The sequence below is a fragment of the Capra hircus genome, chromosome 20, assembly GCF_001704415.2.
Source record: "Capra hircus breed San Clemente chromosome 20, ASM170441v1, whole genome shotgun sequence".
In the NCBI taxonomy this organism is placed as follows: Eukaryota; Metazoa; Chordata; class Mammalia; order Artiodactyla; family Bovidae; genus Capra; species Capra hircus.
This window is the reverse complement of record NC_030827.1, coordinates 12,436,048-12,454,911: the sequence shown is the minus strand read 5'-3', so window position 1 is coordinate 12,454,911 and position 18,864 is coordinate 12,436,048. Positions and strand designations below refer to the sequence as shown.

At 43.6% G+C, this 18,864-nt stretch overlaps 1 protein-coding gene across 3 annotated transcripts in view; it reads left to right on the top strand.

Moving 5' to 3' along the window:
• The window catches only part of LOC102190263 (microtubule-associated serine/threonine-protein kinase 4), a 229,174-nt gene that overhangs the window by 200,994 nt on the left and 9,316 nt on the right, over positions 1–18,864 (top strand). For 2 of the 3 annotated variants that reach the window (XM_018065523.1, XM_018065524.1), the window contains 5 exons: positions 680–807; positions 1,460–1,695; positions 8,092–8,321; positions 8,850–8,972; positions 17,609–17,745. In XM_018065523.1, the coding sequence (XP_017921012.1) occupies positions 680–807; positions 1,460–1,695; positions 8,092–8,321; positions 8,850–8,972; positions 17,609–17,745 (854 nt within the window). Of the gene's footprint in view, positions 1–679; positions 808–1,459; positions 1,696–5,928; positions 6,130–8,091; positions 8,322–8,849; positions 8,973–17,608; positions 17,746–18,864 lie in introns of all 3 variants that reach the window. The other variant, XM_018065527.1, reaches the window with a different exon arrangement.

Sequence of the window (18,864 nt, the reverse complement as noted above, 5' to 3'; positions counted from 1 at the left end):
GTTGGCTGGCTTGGGCGTAGCGAGTGCTTCCTGGGTTGGACTCTCAGCTCTCTGTTTATGCTTCCATCTTGCTGGTGGTACAGCAGAGACCTCAGTTTGCTTAAGCTATGATCCCCTTCAGAAATCCCAGTATCAATGCATGAGGCTGCCTGTTGGTATATGTGATTTATAAGCCAAACACATAACTCTGACTCCTCACCAAGTACACACTGCATCTCCCCCCAACGGGTCTTGAAACAGGTAATTTATTTTTCTCTTCCCTCTCAATTCCAGTTCATTTTTCTACTTCCTGCACCTGACTGGGGGCCATTCAGTCTTTTTCTCTGTGATTTTCTTTTTCTGATTGACTTCATGGTTAAATGTAATCTAATGCACGCATTGATCCTAGGCCTGGAAACCCCAATGCATCTATGGATTTTGTTTGCAGATACAAAGTCCATAGTGAGATATGGTGAGAATGTGATGAATTCATAGCTCCCCACTCCAAAAGGAAATAAAATTGTACAATTGGCCACTCACCTCAGGACTCAAGTAAATGCATTGGAAAGTACCTTCTGAATACATGGCCCCAATTCAAACCTTAGTCAAACTCTCAGCTTGTTCTCCCAGGACTTTTTTTTTTTCTTCTGGCAATCCCTTTCAAGAAGATATTAATAAGCACTGATTCTTTGCCTTGCAGGTTTTCAGCAGTATGGATCGAGGTACTCAGAATTCAGGAGAAGAGAAGGAAGACCCTGGGGACAAAACTAAAAGCACAACTTTGCCATCCACGGAAACGTTAAGCTGGAGTTCAGAGTATTCTGAAATGTATGTGAAATGCTTGTTAAGAAGCGTTGTAAACAGTAGCTACTAGGGCAGTGGTTCTTCAATGTGAGCATGCATCCGAATCTCCTGGAGGGCCTGTGGAAGCAAAGTGCTGACCCAGGAGGTCTGAGATGAGGGCTGAGAATGTATGTTTCTCTTTTCCTTTTTTAAAAAAGACAATTGTCTATCGGTTTACATTTTTTTCATATATTTATTTTTAACTGAGCTGGGTCTTTGTTGCTGCACGGGCTTCCTCTAGTTGCCCTGAGAGGGGGCTACTCTCTGCTTGCAGTGCGTGGGCTCACTAGTTGTGACTTGTGGGCTCTGCGTGGGCTCAGTACTTGTGGTGCATGGGCTTAGTTGCTCCACAGCATATCAGATCTTCCCAGGGATCAGACCCGTGTGCCCCGCATTGGCAGGTGGATTCTTACCACGGGACCACAAGGGAAGCCCCAAGAGTGTGCATTTCTGACCGGTTCCTGGGGATACCTCTGGTCTGGCACAGTTTAGAAGTCACTGCCCTCAACATGTGTTGGTTAGGAGATCTCAGTTCCATTTTTACCTGTTTTTTTTTTTTTTTTTTTTCCTAAAATTCACCTTGCACACAATTTTCCAGTGTCTATATATATATGACTTTGTTTTTTGTTTAATTAAGGCAACAGTTATCCACATCCAACTCTTCGGATACTGACAGCAACAGACATAGGCTCGGTTCTGGGCTGCTTCCCAAGCTGGCCGTTTCAGCAGAGGCAGAACATGATGGGGCCGCTCCCCAGCCCAGAGAGCTGCACGAGGAGCCGGAAAAGCCAGCCCTCCCCGCTGCAGAGAGTGCCCAGGAGGAGCCCGAGGTCACCACCCCGGCCAGCACCATCAGCAGCTCCACTCTGTCAGGTAAGGCCGTGGGCTGGCCCCTGCCATCCCAGCATCGCCCACCAAGTTGACAAGTGACTGTGGTGCTCGGAGTCCCAGGCCTGGCTTCGGACCAGTCTTGTGTTGCTAGACTCTCTCACAGCCCCACGCCTTAGGCCTGGGCGGTGGACTCCTCAGAGCTGAGATCAGACACATCAGCCCTCTCCTTGGAGCATGGCTGTACGGCCAGTCTTTCTTGCTGCACCTGAAGCCTTCACGTCCTCCGATGGGTTCCGGCGGCGCCCTTGGATGGTCTTCAGAAGTAGAAGTAGGGGAGCTTGTTCTTCATTGTGGAGGCAAAGGCACAGCAAAGGTCTTGTGGAGTTGCATCTAACTCAAAGTGATGAGTAAGCAACCCTGTCAGACAGTCAACAGGACCCTCAATAGCGTCTTAAATCACCACCTATATAGCGTAAGCCAGTTTTTCCTCCGGTGTTCAGATGGGTAGTTGTTTCCTTGAAGGAGCTGGTTTTTGTTGTGGGGCCACATTATACCCAGTCACCGAATAGTCTCCACTCTAAACTGTACCTCAGTCAGTGCAACAAAATTGTCACGCCATGAGGTTCATGGATTGAGAGGGGAGAGGGGAGTCAGAAATACTGACAGAGTTCAAACTGATATCTTGTGTGGCTATGAAACCACTCCACTGCACACAGGTTTCCAGCCTCTAGGTAACCGGTGAAGACACTTCTGAGACATAGTTTGGGGTGTGGGAAAAAGTCCAGGGGCTTAGGGCTTTCCTGGGAGAACTCTTCTTGGTGTTACTTTTGTGTGAAGTAAGCCTTCCTGACCAGAAGAGCAGCATCTTCATAGGTTTTTGGATGCCTGTGTATCATGGCGGAGAAGGCAGTGGCACCCACTCTCAGCACTCTCGCCTGGAAAACCCCATGGACGGAGGAGCCTGGTGGGCTGCAGACTATGGGGTCGCCAAGAGTCAGACATGACTAAGCAATTTCACTTTCACTTTCATGCATTGGAGAAGGAAATGGCAACCCACTCCAGTGTTCTTGCCTGGAGAATCCCAGGGATGGGGGAGCCTGGTGGGCTGCCGTCTATGGGGTCGCACAGAGTCGGCCACAACTGAAGCGACTTAGCAGCAGCAGCAGCAATATATCATGAATACTTGCAGCCCTTAATCACAGAGGTGTCCTCATTAAATGATTGGACTTGCGCTTCCCTCAGAGCAAGCCCTTGAGGTGCATTTCGGATATTATTTGGTTTATAAAAATGTTATGCATAGCACATCCTTCCACAGAGCAATGTGCATTTATGCTTTCAAATAATAAAAATATGGGTATGGCTTAAGGTTGCTATAATAAACGTTTTCATTAAGCCATATCCAGTATGCTATATTGATAACCATGAATGATTATCATGAAATTTTTTTTTAACTAACTGAATATTCAGTGTCTATTTGTTTTGTTTTGTTTTGAATCATTTCAAAATAACAAATTTTACACACAGGGTTTATTTCCGCCTCACTAAAAGGTCTGGTTCTGTGGAGCTTCATGTGAGCTGATAGTTGATCATGGGGAAAAATAATGTTGGGTTTTCCCCTTCTCTCTTTTCCTCTCAGTTCTGTTTCCGTGTGGGATAATTCCGCATGTCCTAACTTGGTGGAGCCAAGATAATAGCAGTGAAGAAGTGTGCAAAGACAAGCTAGTAGCCTCAGATTCCTGTTCCTCTTGGTTTCACATCAAATGTGGATATGTCAAGCGCTTTGTATTTCTGGTTACTAAGTTCTCATGTGTTTCTTAGTTTATTATTTACTCTGAATAGAGCTGCCTCTATTTCACATTTATTCTTAATATGATGAATTATTTATGATCTCTTGGACTCTTCTGCCTACTGACTCTCAGAAAGTTATGAGGGAGAAGGAGGGGAATGGTGTCTAAGCATTTGATTGATTACTTTCATAATTAAAAAAAAAATCTGTCTCTGTCCTGCCATGCATTTTGATTAATAGATTCAAACCACCTTTCTCTCTGTCTCCCTCAGACACACACTAAAAATAATCAAAGACCTTGGGGGCCATACAGAATAGAGAGAAGAGCTGATTTGCTCATAGCCAAGGGTAATTAGGAAATCTGAAAACCGTGACTGTAGTAAAATTAAATTTGTTGATTTTTATATTGCTCCACCATCAAAAAGAAAGAACCCTTGACATTTACAGAACATTAAAGTGACATTATCCACCCTTGGCAGGAAAGACTCACACGTTTATATGCAGTGCTATGAAATGAGACAGCAGAGGCAGGCAGAGGGGATGATAAAAGACACGCACTCCAACAGTGAGGGAAGTCCAGCTTTGTACTCGTTTCCTTCTCTTGACTACAATGTATTTGAATCAGTGAGAAGCAAAAGTCTTGAAAATTTAGGTGTAGTACTTGAACGCATCTGACAAATTATTCATCGTGAAGAGATTCAGCTTTCCAATTCATGCTTGTCAATGATCCCATCCAAACCAAACTAGAAGGGAGAAGTGAGTGTGCAACTTATCCCAGAGCAAGCTGAAGGTTTTTGAGGTGAGATTTGATATGTGAAGCAGGTTTTGTCTAGTTTCTTAATTTAGAGTGAATAGAATAGATACCCTGTTAAATGGGGTTGAGTTTCGCATATACAAGTGGAAAGAGGGTTGTTCTTTGCCTTGAGATTATTTTCTTTAGTAGGTCGGATGGGTGTCACACAGATGACTGGGGGTCTTCTCCTGTGCCCACAGTGCCTGCAGCGCCTGGGTGGCCGTGGACAGCGCTGTTCTCAAGCCCCACTGTCCCGGGTCCTAGGCTTCCCTTAGCGAGGACCACACCTGGGGGGTCATGCCACCTCTGTGAACGAGGACCGAACTTTAGCTGTGCCGTTGTGAGTCGAGCACTGCAACAGAAATGTTAGTTAAATCCAGTTAAGCCTCTTTCCTAGGCAAAGAATGTCGTGGTCAGCACTTTGATGTGCTGGCTGGTCTTCCAAAGGATCGTTTATAATGGGATTAAATTCTCTCTGTGGATTGCATATCTTAATGTGATGATAGTGTTGATGATTTTTAAAGCACAGGGGGCTTCTAATATAGCATGTAGAAAGAAAAGGGAGATAAGCATTGTTTTTTCTGGACTGACAAATACGTATTATCAGTGATAAGAAAAAAGAAAGGAAAAAAAAACAAACCCAAAACTGATAGACTGTGAAAGAATAGGAGAAACGGAAAGAGATGGTCATGTGACTTGTTTTTCACTTATGTCACTTCTGACAAGAGAGAACTGTCTTCACACTGGGCCTGTGTACTTACCAGACTGGGATCAGTGATACTCCATTTCTGCATTGTTCTATATGGTGGCATATTCTCTTACATTACTCTGCTGAGGGAAGTCCTAATTTTTTAACTTAAAAAAACCCGTCTGGTTTATATTCAGGGTAATAAAATTAAAAATAAAGAAGACATGTGGCTGCCTTAGAGGGGGACAGATCTTCTCACTGGTCCAGGAGTTTCAGGACAGGTCAGCATAGGGCTGTGTCAAGACTAAAGCCGAGAAGACGTAGTGAGCCATTGGATAATCCCGCGTGTAGAATGCCGCGTGTAGTGAAAGAAACTCTTGGTCTTGGCTTGTGAAATTTACAAGGAGCTCAGAGTGAAAAGAGGTGTGGGAGGTCAAAGGTGACACTTTAGGCGCTTTTGTGTAAGTTACATCCTGAGCCTAGTGTGAGGTGTGTCTTGAAAAGATGGTAGGAGATGACAGGGGCATAAGTCTCTATGAAGTGACTAAATGATGTCCGCTTAGCAAAAGCCGGTATTAACTGCCTTGCGAATGCTGATCACCAGTATCATAGGATGATGGTAGTATGCTGTGGGCGGTCATGGGGCTCGTAAGGTGGCGTCTGGCTCATGACCTTTCACAGTGGGGTCAGGAGGAGGAATCGTCTGTCAGAGTTGTAAATGATTCTAAAATGCGATTGTTCTTCTAGTTAAATGGAGTCGACTAAGAATTAGTGGGCCTGTGTACAAGGAGAGTGCAGTCTGGATGGACAGCTCTTTCATTCTCTCTCCTCCGACTCACCTTTCTCGAACCAGTCCTGTGATTTCCATGTTTGCCTGACACCACGTGGACTCACGCACCACCCGGGCCTCTGTTTCCCAGTGTTCGTCCTTCCCTCTCTCTCCTCCCACCTCCGCCGCTCTCCTATGCCAAATTCTCCTGAAATGTTTATCCCTTCTTCTTTGCACAGTTGGCAGTTTTTCAGAGCACTTGGATCAGATAAACGGACGAAGCGAGTGTGTGGACAGCACAGATAATGCCTCCAAGCCCTCCAGTGAGCCCGCCTCTCACATGGCTCGGCAGCGCTTAGAAAGCACAGAGAAACAGAAAGCCTCGGGGAAAGTCACAAAGTCCCTTTCTGCCAGTGCCCTGTCCCTCATGATCCCAGGAGGTAGAGAGACATCGGCTCGCATGAAACTGTGTGGCTTGTGCATGTGCCCCCGCCCCCGATGTGGCATGCTGGCTGAGATGCAAGACTGCTTGAACCAGTGATGGTGGTGCCCTGGCACAGCCCTCCCGAGTGACCCCCTGGAGGGCCTCCGGGGCTCCCAGAAGACAAACGTGACTTACCCCTTCGCACTTCTTTCGGCAGCAGGAGATGAGGCAGGATCACTTCCCACAAAGGCTTATTTCTTTTGTTTTCTTTCTTTTCCCTTTCTCCCTTCCCCAAGTTAAGTGATAAATTTCGCTCTTCTGAATAATTTTTCTTCCCTAGACCAAGCATCATTTATATCCTTTACAGAGCTGTTTACAGCATCTGTGTCAGAAAGCTAAGTATAGTTTTTCTCATCTAATTAATGAGGAAATCAATACAGAGAACATACGTTTTTCATTTCTGGGGATGCAGAGTGTATCACAGACAGCACTGAAATTACAAGTTTTACCAGCCTTGTCTGTTGGGTTATGCTTCCTCCTACTGGTAGCCCAGTCATTTTCTGCCTTATATTTAAAAAACTGGGCTTAATTATGATTTTGTTGAATTGCGGTATTTTTTGACAACCTAGTTTTGCCTCTACTAATCACAAAGTCTGGTGTAATTTCACTGGCTGAGATGAAAATATACACCCTGGTGGTTGTGACTTATCACTCAGGTGACAGACAGTAGGAGAATGGAAGTGTCAGTCAAATTATACTGCAGATGGCTTGCAGTTGGAAGAATACAGCCCATGTATACAAGGGATTGTTTACATTGTTGAAATTTGAAATTTGTGCAGAAAGAAATGTTCATTGAGGGGGCAGTGCTCACTGTAGCATGTTCTGTTTTCTGGGAGATGTCCGTATAGCACCTTAAAACAAACACCCTGGTCTGAATGACTGTTCACAACCAAAAGGCAATGGCTCCAGGGTGGTCGGTAAGTGGAATGTGGTCCAGTCCACTCTGAGAGCTGGTGAGAAGGCCCACCTCTTGGTGGACGTGGGTCAGTTGCTCAGTTTGGGGAGATAAGGAAAGATGTATTGAGGACAAGAGTCAGGGGCATGGCTTTCTTAGCAGTTTGGATCTGTGTGTCTACTCCGTCTTCTTCTATCTCTGCATGTTTTGAAGTTGCTTGCCCACCAGTGTGGATCTGTTCATCTGGCCTTTGTATGAGACAGAAGGTAGCCAGGAAAAAAGTGTCAAGATGCCACATGAAGTCAGAGTGGAAGAGCCTGGACATTGATGCATTTAGCTAATTGTTCTCCTTTGGACAGATGTAAGATTCTTGCCTGGATAATCCCATGGACAGGAGCCTGGCAGGCTACAGTCCATGGGGTCGTAAACAGTCAGACAAGACTGATCACACACGCATCCCAGGAATTACAACAGAAGATAGTCTGGATACTTCCAGCTTGCTGTGGCCACCGTGTTACTCACTGCACCCTGGGAGTCTTCAATAGCACTGGCCTCTTGTAGCCTGGCCCTTGCTGAGCTCACATTTAAACCACAGCATCTTTGTGTAGATTATTCTTTTTCATACACAACACACACACAGCTGTGCGTGCACCATTTCATATGACCAGTTAGGATTTGTTTAGATTCACATAGATGAAACAGTGACAAGAACTGTAAATAAAAAGTGTGTTTGTTCATAAAACAAGGAAAACAGGATAGAATTGGTGTTGAAGAATATGAAGTGAGGTTTTCTTAAAATTTCTCCATCCACCTGCATTATCCTCTCAGAAACCTTGCTAGAACTGCAGGTAATATATGAAGAGAATCAGTTCTAATCATAGTAATAAGGACTGGTTCCTTTATAGGCAAGTTAACATGACAGGGTTTTCCTGATGCAGATTACCTAGTCAGCACTTGCTCAGTAATCCGGCTTCCCTGGTGGCTCACTTGGTCAAGCTTTGACAACTGGCTTCTTTGTTGCAGATATGTTTGCTGTTTCTCCACTGGGAAGTCCAATGTCTCCCCACTCCCTGTCCTCGGACCCTTCTTCCTCAAGGGATTCCTCTCCCAGCCGAGATTCTTCAGGAGCTTCTGCCAGTCCACACCAGCCCATTGTGATCCACAGTTTAGGGAAGAACTATGGTTTCACCATTCGAGCCATCCGGGTGTACGTGGGAGACAGCGACATTTACACAGTGCATCATATCGTTTGGGTGAGACTCTCTTTCTGGCCAGTTTTCATTCCCAGCAAACTAGAGAATGAATACGTCAGCTGAGGCGTGGTTAACAGCAAATGAGCTTCCTGTTAAGCTGGCATCTGGGACCTACTTCATACTCTTGCTCTTTATCTGTGTGGTAGGACTGAATTTAGCAAAAGTTAATTCTTTTTAATAATCGTGTTAGTCTTCAAATCTGATTATCCACTCTATATTACCGAGCTTGTAGAAATAGTACAAAATAATCTTATTTTTATCCTTCTTTTCTTAGTTTTTTCCACCTGGCCTTCTGTTTTTCTAAAATACTTTCTCAGGTCACCTGAAATATTGCTTAAGGAACCATAGGAATTACCCTATTTTAGGAAGATGGCAGAACAAAAATAGTGAGCCATATTTTACTGGTTTCCTCTCAGACTCACAGGATCATTTGTTGATGAACTCAGAATATTGTGCTGCAAGAGGACAGTAGGTGTCAGGGTTGTCATTTGTTGGCTTACTGATGTGTCTTCTCCTCTTGAACTTTAGAATGTCGAAGAAGGAAGTCCAGCTTGCCAGGCAGGACTGAAGGCTGGGGATCTGATCACGCACATCAATGGAGAACCGGTGCATGGACTTGTCCACACGGAAGTTATAGAGCTCCTGCTAAAGGTACTGTCTTTTTTGATGTTAGGGCCATCTAGATGAAGCAGGTAGCCAGAAAGAACTGGTACCAGAAGTTCTTTACTCAAGTTCTAGTGTTCTTCTATGTGGGCTATCCATACACACTCAGTCTCTTTGCTGAGAAAGCGTTCAGTGGTCTGTTTAAGGTAAAGGCAAGAACAACATGAATTTTTTGGTTTTATATCATGAAATCCACTTTCATGTATCTGCACAGTCACTTCCTGATTCAATTTTGCTTCTCATCCTAAATTACAAACAGAGTTCTCTTTGTTTTATGTATCACACGTAGTAAAATCTGTTTGGAAATCATCCATCCTCGGTGCGATTTTCTTTAGCAACTTTCAGTACACTTTATTCTATTATGGCCGAAGACAGTGGTATTAAACTGTGAGGTCAGGTCTGAAGCTTGATTTGAGAGTTGAGTTTCTTTGGAAGCTAGAGCTGTGAATGTATAATAGGTGGTAATGGAAGAAGGGATGCTAGCAATCATTAGACCTTTCCCTCCTGTATAAATAAATTTGAACGTGGATCAGTCTCTACTTGGAATTAAGCTGATTCAAGCCAGTGGAGTAGGAGGATCATAAAGAGCATGAGGGTGATGATGAGAGATGGTCTACACTCATTCTCTCATTTCTGTTGGGCTCTTTGCCACTGCTAACGAAAGAATATAAAGGTATAGCCCCAAATATGAATCTGGTTAAAACAAAGATGAATCTGAGTCTCAATTTTAAGTTTTTTCAAGGAAAAAATCCTATCTGTGATTTGAAAAAAAAATGCAATCATTAACTGTAGGATTATTTTACAGGTGAGCAGATTTATAGATGACTTCTCAGTGTGTGAACACAGGGAGGCATTACTAGGGCCTATCAGAGAGGTGTGAGCCATCACCTCAGGTAGCCTGCAGCCTGTTGAGAAATAAAACATAAACGCATATGTGTCATTTAAACAACATCCATTCAGACTGTTTCTAGAGTACTTGCTAGGCAGGTACCATGGGAGATACTGGTGACATGTCTAGACACGGTAGACATTGAAAATTATGTACAGTTCTTACCTTGAGGACTGTGAGAGACACAAGAGATGCATGCAGGCAGATGAAGTTCAGCCTGATTAGCTGGAGCCACAGCAAGAGGAGGAATGCCATGCTTCCACAGAGAATATTCTGTGAATAGGGAGAGTCATCCGCAAGCAGTGACACTGAACTGAAACCTGAAAGAAACTTGGGAATTTGGAATTAGTGCAGGTGGGTGGGTGTACAAAGCCTTTGATAAGTAAGTAAGCCTTTGATAAATGACTTTTATCCTTCTTTTTATCATCTCCCAGCCAACACAAGTGTATTCTTCAAAAGATTCAGGGTCTGGCCCACATTCCGAGAGGAGTAATAGTATGTACATTCAAAGGTCCATTGTGAAGTAGCAGATTGTAGGGAAGTTATTGCCATTGATCAGTCCACAGCATTAATGAAATTTTGGTCTTGACTTCAGGCCCCATGGGAGTAAGTAGGTGACTGTCTTTGCTATCCTCCATACCTACGGGTGGTTCCCTTAACTCTAGTCAGCTTTCTCACAAAGGCATAGTATTGCTCACTGGAGGAAGAGGATGAATCTTGAGAGGACATTGCAGGGCCGTAGGCAGTATGGGAAGCCAGCCGGGGCCGTGCTGAAAACGTGGCAGGCCTGACGGCAGCCCTGCAGGAGAGACATGGAGCTACTAGTAAAGCTCCACACGTCATCCCCGCATTTGCACAGTGCCGGGTTTGCAGCTGGGTACTCAGAAAATGTTTGTGGAATTGAGGTGACTAGTAGGGTTCTCCCTCGCGTGCTGTCCAGAAGTCACCGCGGGAGGAGCCTAGCACCATACAGCTGCTTGTGTTAATGTCTTCATGTACATGCTGCTCAGTTTGGGAGTAAAACCTTGAGATGGCTGGAGCCTCTACACTTTGCAATATGCCTACCGAGTAGTGCACACGTGCTTAGTTGCTCATCATGTCCAACTCTGCAACCCTTTGGACTGTAGCCCACCAGGTTCCTCCATCCATGGGGCTTTTCAGGCAAGAATTCTGGAGCAGGTTGTCATTTCAAAACAGGTAGCATTTCTGGCACCTACGTGGGTAAGGCTTGAGTTTTTTTCTTTTCATTCACCATCGGTTTCTGATAATATTACTTGTCTAACTGCCATGAAATAACTGTCTCCTAGTAAGTGCCCCCAAAATGGGAGGCAGAGCAGGATTGTGGACTTTCAGAGTTCTTGGCTGTGAGAGTCCCCTGAAATGACGTCAGACTTCCCAAGACAAAATTCAAGAAGCCTGACCAGCCTGTTCTCTCGTAGTGCCTGACCCAGTGGTCCAGGGATACGCCATTGCTGGCTCACATCGACCCTTTGTGAGGGAGGGCCCAGGCTCTATCTGCCACAGCCCGTTTGTCTTTCCAGTGGTGTAGGGACTACGAAGGTGGGCAGAGAGGTACTTCTCTCTCCCAAGTACTCCTTGAGCTTTTCTAGGACCTCCCTTTTGTTTAGATAATAAAGCTATGTTTTATATGTGATTTCTTTTCATTGTCAACTCACAGGACTAGAAGTTTTGGCATTAGCGTTCAAAGATGGTCAGATGGATTTTAAATGGTAATCGGTTTGACCTCTTCCGTTCTTTGTAGCAGTATTACACTACATGCATCTTAGGTCCTGGCACAGTATATCTTTATATTATTTCTTGCATTTGCTCATAAAATCAGAAGAAGAAATAGCAAGCTGAAATATACATATCTTTAGGAAATATGCCTTCTGTTTATTTTGCTGAGACATATTTGATCTCTTTCATAATTTATTTTATAAAACACTTTCGTGTGATTCTGGATTTTAAAACATCTCTTCCTACTTCTGTGAAATTTGAACGTATGTTTCTCCTGAACGCCTCTGGCAAGGTCTTTGAAAAGGGTCAGTCAGTTCCATTTATAACATTTTGTCCTCATCTGGTTACGGAGTGCCTGCATTCCTGGATCTGGTTGACCTATGTCCCTGAAATGCCACGAACATGCTGTAATGGAGAGCTTTGGCATCCTCCTGGGCCACGGCGTGCTGTCTCACATCTAAGCAGAGGATCCTGCTTCTGGCTCATAAAGGAAGCTCTCAAAAGAGCAACCCCTGTAAGGAAACAGAGTGGATACAGGGGATTTAATTACCTTCCCAAGGAACTGTGTTATCATGCATCTTTCTCCTAAATGTGAATAGTGATTCTGGGACAAAGGATCGAGTGACTAGTACTAGTCCTGGATTCCCATGTGCCATCAGTGGCAGACCATCAGGGTAGTAGCTGTATTTTCGTTTTCTCACGTGCTGTTTACCCGAAGCTTTATACTTGCAAACTACTTCACAAAATCTCATGGCATCCTCAGAAAAAGGTAGACGAGCCGTCACATAGGGCTGTATATATTTTTAGAAATCCATGTGTGATACTGGGCTTCCCTGATGCCTCAGATGATAAAGAATCCAGCCTACAGTGCTGGAGGCCCCAGTTTGATCCCCGGGTGGCAAAGATCCCCCGGAGAAGGGAAGGGCATCCCACCCCAGTATTCTTGCCTGGAGAATTCCATGGACAGAGGAGCCTGGCGGGCTACAGTCCGTGGGATCACAGAGAGACGCAACTAAGCGACTAACACTGTGTACAATACTTATGTATCTTTTGGATTGTGAACATATTTAGCATATCCTCTGTGTCATGGCTTCACTTTTGGCCTCACCCACCCTCACAGCTTCAAAGTGAGCCTGCTGTGAAAGCACTCACTCACATGCACGAGAAGCAAAGTCATAGTTATTCGGTTCAGTTCCCCAGCAGCTCTGCGCTTTCTCAGTGTTGCCTCAAACCTCTCTAGCCACAGGGAGTTAATCACCTCCATCCAGATTACAAGTAGCTTGCTAAAAGAACTTTCCCACAGCACCGAAATCGCTCTCTCCCCACTATGGTGGAATGTGGAGGCCACGTGGACCCAGTCATACCCCCTGTTCACATGATTACCTGCCTAGTGTAGCCTCTCAAATGCAGGAAACCCCCTATTCAGCCAGGTTGCTTTCTTAGGACAGCATTAATTTAAATGCCCAGTCATAACAGAACCTAAAATAATGCCAGCCACTGCCTCAGTATTTCCTTTCCCTAAACTCTGGGAACCTCTGGATACTAAAATGGGGGCTAAAAGAGCACCATTATTACCAATTTTACATATTAACTGGGTCCCCAGAGTGTGCAGAGTTGTGTGAGGTACCAAAGGGTCACACAGCACATGGCGCATATGAATAGTAGGTAGTCAAGAGCACTTTACATGAATAAATTCAGGTCATCCTCATAGCCTGTGCACAGGTGCTATACATAGAAATGTCCCCATTTTACAGATGAAGAAATTAAAGCAAGGAGAAGCTAGCGAAGCAGCCAAGGTTCTGTGCTCGGAAAGAGCAGAAGAGGATTTGCATACCAGCAGGGCAGCCCCAGAGCCTGAGCTTTCAACTAGCGTACCACCGCGCTCCGGACGGGAGGTCTGATTGCCAGAAGCTTAGAGCCCAGTGTTCGCAGGAGAAACAGTGGCAGCGCTAGGCTGCAGTCAGGCTGCCAAGCCAAAGAACAGTCTGTAAATAGGGCCCAAGTGCGGAAGGAGAGAGAGCTTTCCACCACAGTGGACAGGCGGAGAGTTGGGGGTTTTCTGTGCAGGGCTGTGAAGGGTGGGTGGATGTTTGTGTAAGGGAAGGAGTGCGGGACGGTCTAGGCACAATAAAATGACACTTTAAACCGCAAAAACAGGAAACTCGAAGTGCTTGAGGTGCATGAGTAAACCAGTGTGGCTGGAGCCTGAGTTCATGGCGTCTGGGATGCATTGCGCAAGGTGACCAGGGCTGGATGGTGGAGAGTATGGATGGGGCTAGGACACCGGCGTGGGAAGAATGCATTCCCCATGGGTATTTTGCAGAGGAAGAACTGTGAAAGCAGTGTAGCTCAGGGAGATACCCAAGGCCACATGATGAACTAATGTGGAGTCAGATTGAGAGAAGAGGCTGGGCAGCCTGACTTCTGCTTTTGTATTCAGTTCAGCCAGCTTAAAATAACTTCCTCCCCACCATGCACCAATCACACAAGCAGTTTAAAGTAATGCGTAACTTAATAGAACATTTGACAGTCTTCTGGCCCCATTTTGTTGTTGTTATTTTTTGAAATAGTGCCACAGAATCTCTCTAATAAGAGATTGTTCCTTCTTCAGAAGAATTTGCTGAGGTCAAAGGACCCAGTAAAACAAATTGCCAGTTCTGGCAGCACTTGCTATAGCTGATGGGTCCACCAGGTGGCAGGCTTCACAATTCTCACCTATTCCCCATAAAATTATTTTTCAGTCATTTGCTTACCATTTTTGTCATCATTAACTTTCTCAACCAAATGTTTGCACTCTGCATTTTTTTCTGTCTGTATTTCCTCTTAGGAAAGTTATCCCCTTGTGTATTTCCATAAGTCAAGTGAACTGTCCTCTGAAACAGCCCTATGTAGAAACAAACTAAAAACTAAGTTTGTCTTTTTCGAGTTTTTCTTTAAATTTTTAAAAATTTTATTTATATTTTAATTGGTGGAAAATTGCTTTACAATTTTGTATTGGTTTCTGCCATACAACAAAGTGAATAATTATATATGTAATCTTTCCCTCCTGAGCCTCCCTCCCCTCCTCCCCACCTCACCCCTTTAGGTCATCACAGAGTGCCAGGCTGGGCTTCCTATGTTCTTTAGCAACTTCCCCCCAAGTGTTTTACACATGATAGTCTATATATGTCAGTACTGCTTGTGGAAAGGGACATTTGTAGAAACCTTAATGATACACTCTGATTCAACACACTCCAGCCGTAACTTTTCTAATGAAAAATGTTAAGCATTTTATTATATTTATCTCATACAGTGTATATGATATTTTTCTATTTTTAAAACTGGACTGTAATAGGAGGGATAGCAGTGGTTCAGGCTTAGACTGCTCGTGGGCTCCAGCAGCCCCAGTGATCACTGTGGCTCCGTGTCCTCTCTGATATGATATAGTAAAGGATGGGAAGAATCCCGATGACGGACGAACTCCCATCACGTTTGTTGCCTCTTTCCTTCCCCTAAGCCATTTAGGAAAAACCAAAACTTGAGTCTGGCCTCAGTCAAATGGTAAAGAACAAACCCCAGTCCAAACAAATTTTGGTAGCCCTTTCATACTTAAAAGTGGAGTTTTCAGTTTAAAGAATAAATTGAATGCCAGTCTCTACTACCAGATAAAGGTTTGCTTTGAAAGTTTTGGCATCTGCTTATAAATATAAGACAAGTAATTTATTTTTTCAGAATGAAAAACGTTTTTTTCCCTTGTTCAGATTCAAATCCCATTTCCCTAAAATATTTTTTTTTATGGTTATGGCACTAAGTACGGGATTATATGATCTTAAATATATAAAGAACTCAAAAATCATTAATTTTCAGTTGATTATTGATTTTTAGATACAAAATTGGATGTAAGACATGAATAAATCATGATCTAAAGAAATAAAAACAATGAAAAATAAATGAGACGAAATCCAGCTTTGTTAATACCCAAAAAACAAAAATTAAAACTTGATGTAACTTTTTCCTATAAAATTGGTAATTTATTTAATACTAGTATTCAGGTCTGACAGGCGTGTGCTAAGATGGGTACTCGTGTGCTGCTGTTAAGAGTTTAAACTGACATGAACTTTCTGGAAATTAGTGCATCAATGTGGAGAAGGAAATGGCAACCCACTCCAGTGTTCTTGCCTGGAGAATCCCAGGGACAGGGTAGCCTGGTGGGCTGCCGTCTATGGGGTCGCACAGAGTTGGACACTACTGAAGCGACTCAGCAGCAGCAGTAGTACATCAATGTGTATCAACAGTCTTTAAAAAGTTCAACTAGACCCTCCAATTCAGTGTATTGAGACTAGATAGATAATCTAAGGAAAATGTCAGAGGTTAGGACACTATAGATAAAGATACTTATTTCAACTTTTACAAGAATTGGAAAATAGAAAACAAGAGCTATAAGGAAGTAGTTAAATTGTGATTTACCTATCTCATGGAACGTTTTTAAACAGCCAGTAAAAATTATGTGAAGGAATATTCAGTGATAAAAGTGCAAGTTTTTCAAAGTTATGAAATGTGAAGTGAAAAAAAAACTATTAGATTAAGATTAAAATTACTTATAAAGTATGTCTACATATATATATATATATGTATGCATAATTTTTACATGCTTAATAGAAGACCAGCAGGAAATATACAGAAATATTCCCAGCATTAGCTGAGTGGTAGGCTTCTCAATGATTTTTTAAAATATATATACATTATTGTTTTCTTCTAATACTGGCATGTATTACTTTCCAAGTTGGGTGGAGAAATGGATGCTGGTATTTAAACAATCTGTTTTTTCAGTCCCCTGCCTGACCATACTCAACTCCCCATCTCTTAACATCACTTAGATCTGAGTTGCTAGGCATCTTCCAGGCATAGGCTTTTTAAAAGGCCCTTCTATGTATACTTCTTGTCTTTTTAAGGTAATCAGGACCATCTGTGACTTTGAAAGGATATGATTCTCCCTTGGTTATTAAGAAATTCAAGAAGAGATCATTGAGAGTGAAGTGAAGGGGGAGGGTTCTGCCCACCTGTCCAGGGCACCCCCTCACCCTGGCCCCTGACTCTGCTCTCAAATCCTCCCCTAGGGCCTGTCCAGCAAGCCCCGGTCCCAGGTTCAAGTCGAGGGGCACAAGAACCCCCAGGAATGACCTTACTGCTCCCGACCTGACAAAGCAGAGGCCGCTTTACACCTGCTGGCATACACTTTCCAGCTCTGCTGGGCTGACAGGTTCTGGTGCTAGAAAAAAAAACTAAAAATAATTAAAGATAAAAGTCTCATTCAGTTGTGCTGCTTTATGATTTCTAGGTCAAAGGAAAAGCACAAAAAGGAGAGAGAAGAAAAATAAATCAACCAAGAGCACAGCGTCTCTGGGCATGTTTACACTTAATACATATGCATGAGTGTAACTGTTATTTATAGAGCCCTTTCCATGTGTCACTCTGGGTGCTAACGGCTTTACACACTCTATCCCCTTGATCCTCAGATGAGCCCTGGGAGACAAGTGTGATTCTGCTGCAAGAAGGTCCAGAGGAAAACAAGTGCTCAGGTCACAGGCTCAGATTTAAACTCAGCTCTGCTGGGCTTCCCCGTTGGCTCAGTGGTAAAGAATCCACCTGCCAGTGCAAGAGATGCAGGTTCAATCCCTGGGTCAGGAAGATCTCCTGGAGTGGGACATTGCAACCCAGTCCAGTATTCTTGCCTGGAAAATCCCATGGACAGAGGAACCTGGAGGCAGCAGTTACTGGGGTCGCAAGGAGTTTGACATAACTGAGCACAGCAGTAGCTGTGGAATCCACATCGCACCACCTCAAGGAAACCTCACATTTTTTTTCCACCCAGTTTATCAGGACTTCACTACCTGAAGGGTCCTGATAAAGGGACCTGGTCATGTCCGTCCTTTTGGATGTTTATTTGTCTTTGGATCTCCTATATCTTTTCTGGCCTTGTTTCAACATTTCCCTTTAATACCACCTCATTTTTTTATAGAGTGGAAATAAGGTGTCAATCACGACCACCCCATTTGAAAACACATCAATCAAAACGGGACCGGCCAGGAGAAACAGCTATAAGAGCCGGATGGTGAGGCGGAGCAAGAAATCTAAGAAGAAGGAGAGTCTGGAAAGGTAAGTTAGAGCCGTCCTCTTCGTGGGTTTGGTGTGTTCCCACACTGAAGGAAAATTACTCCTCACTTAATTGAAATGCTTGCATGTGAGGAAGATCTATTTCTCTGTGAGACATGTTGCCCTGTGGTTCACATGTGTTTAGAGTTTATATTCATTCATGATAGCATTATGTTTCATAATGAAGAGATTTATGTAGTTACACTGTAGAATTTACTTTTTCTCATGTGTGAGAACCATGAAAAGCTCTGCTTTTTCTTAAGTTTCCAGACTTCATTTTAGTTGGATTTGAGGAACTAAAACTTCAGGTAACTTTTAGCATTAAATCTATATTTAATAATGTCCATCTAAAAACACCAGGGAAACCATGGTAGCTCAGTGGTAAAGAATCCACCTGCAATGCAGGAGATGAGGGTTTGATCCCTGGGTTGGGAAGATCCCCTGGAAGATATAGTTGCTATTTTTGAATGCCAGATATTCTAAGATAACTAGATCTTCAAAGCATCCAAATAAGCCTGGAAATAAAAAGACTTTATTTTACTGCCTGAAAGTCTATCACACATTAGCACTATGAAAGGCACCCTGAGTATCATTTAGTGCCCTGTGCAGACACTGGTGAGGGGTGTGTGTGTGTGTGTGTCTGGGGGGGAAGTTTCTCCCAACAATTGTCTAGATGTGCTTCCTGCATGATGCGACAGCATCTTGACTCTACCCACTTGAATTTGGTGTGTTGGATCACAGTATAAGGATTTTAATGCTAGAAATGAAAAATACGCAAGTGTAAAAAGCAATGATTGTTAACTCCAGGAAAGACAAATTGGTATAAGAAAGGAAAATACAAGTATGCTTTTCGTGGCCAAACTATGAACAGTGTTTATTGTGTAAAATAAAGAAAGTATCAACCTTTTGTTCCTAACCAGAAAATTTGGTTTCGCTCAACTGGCGGGAAATGTGCTTGTTTAGAAGGGGGATAGGTTGTTATAAGGGCTAAATTTTTCATCTTCTGTGGTAGGAAACAACATAGAATTTCTAGGATTGAAAAACTGAAAAAACAGCATAAGCACATTACGTAGCAATTTGCAGACAGCTAAAAGAGTAGAAAGAGTTTTGCTGGAGATCGGG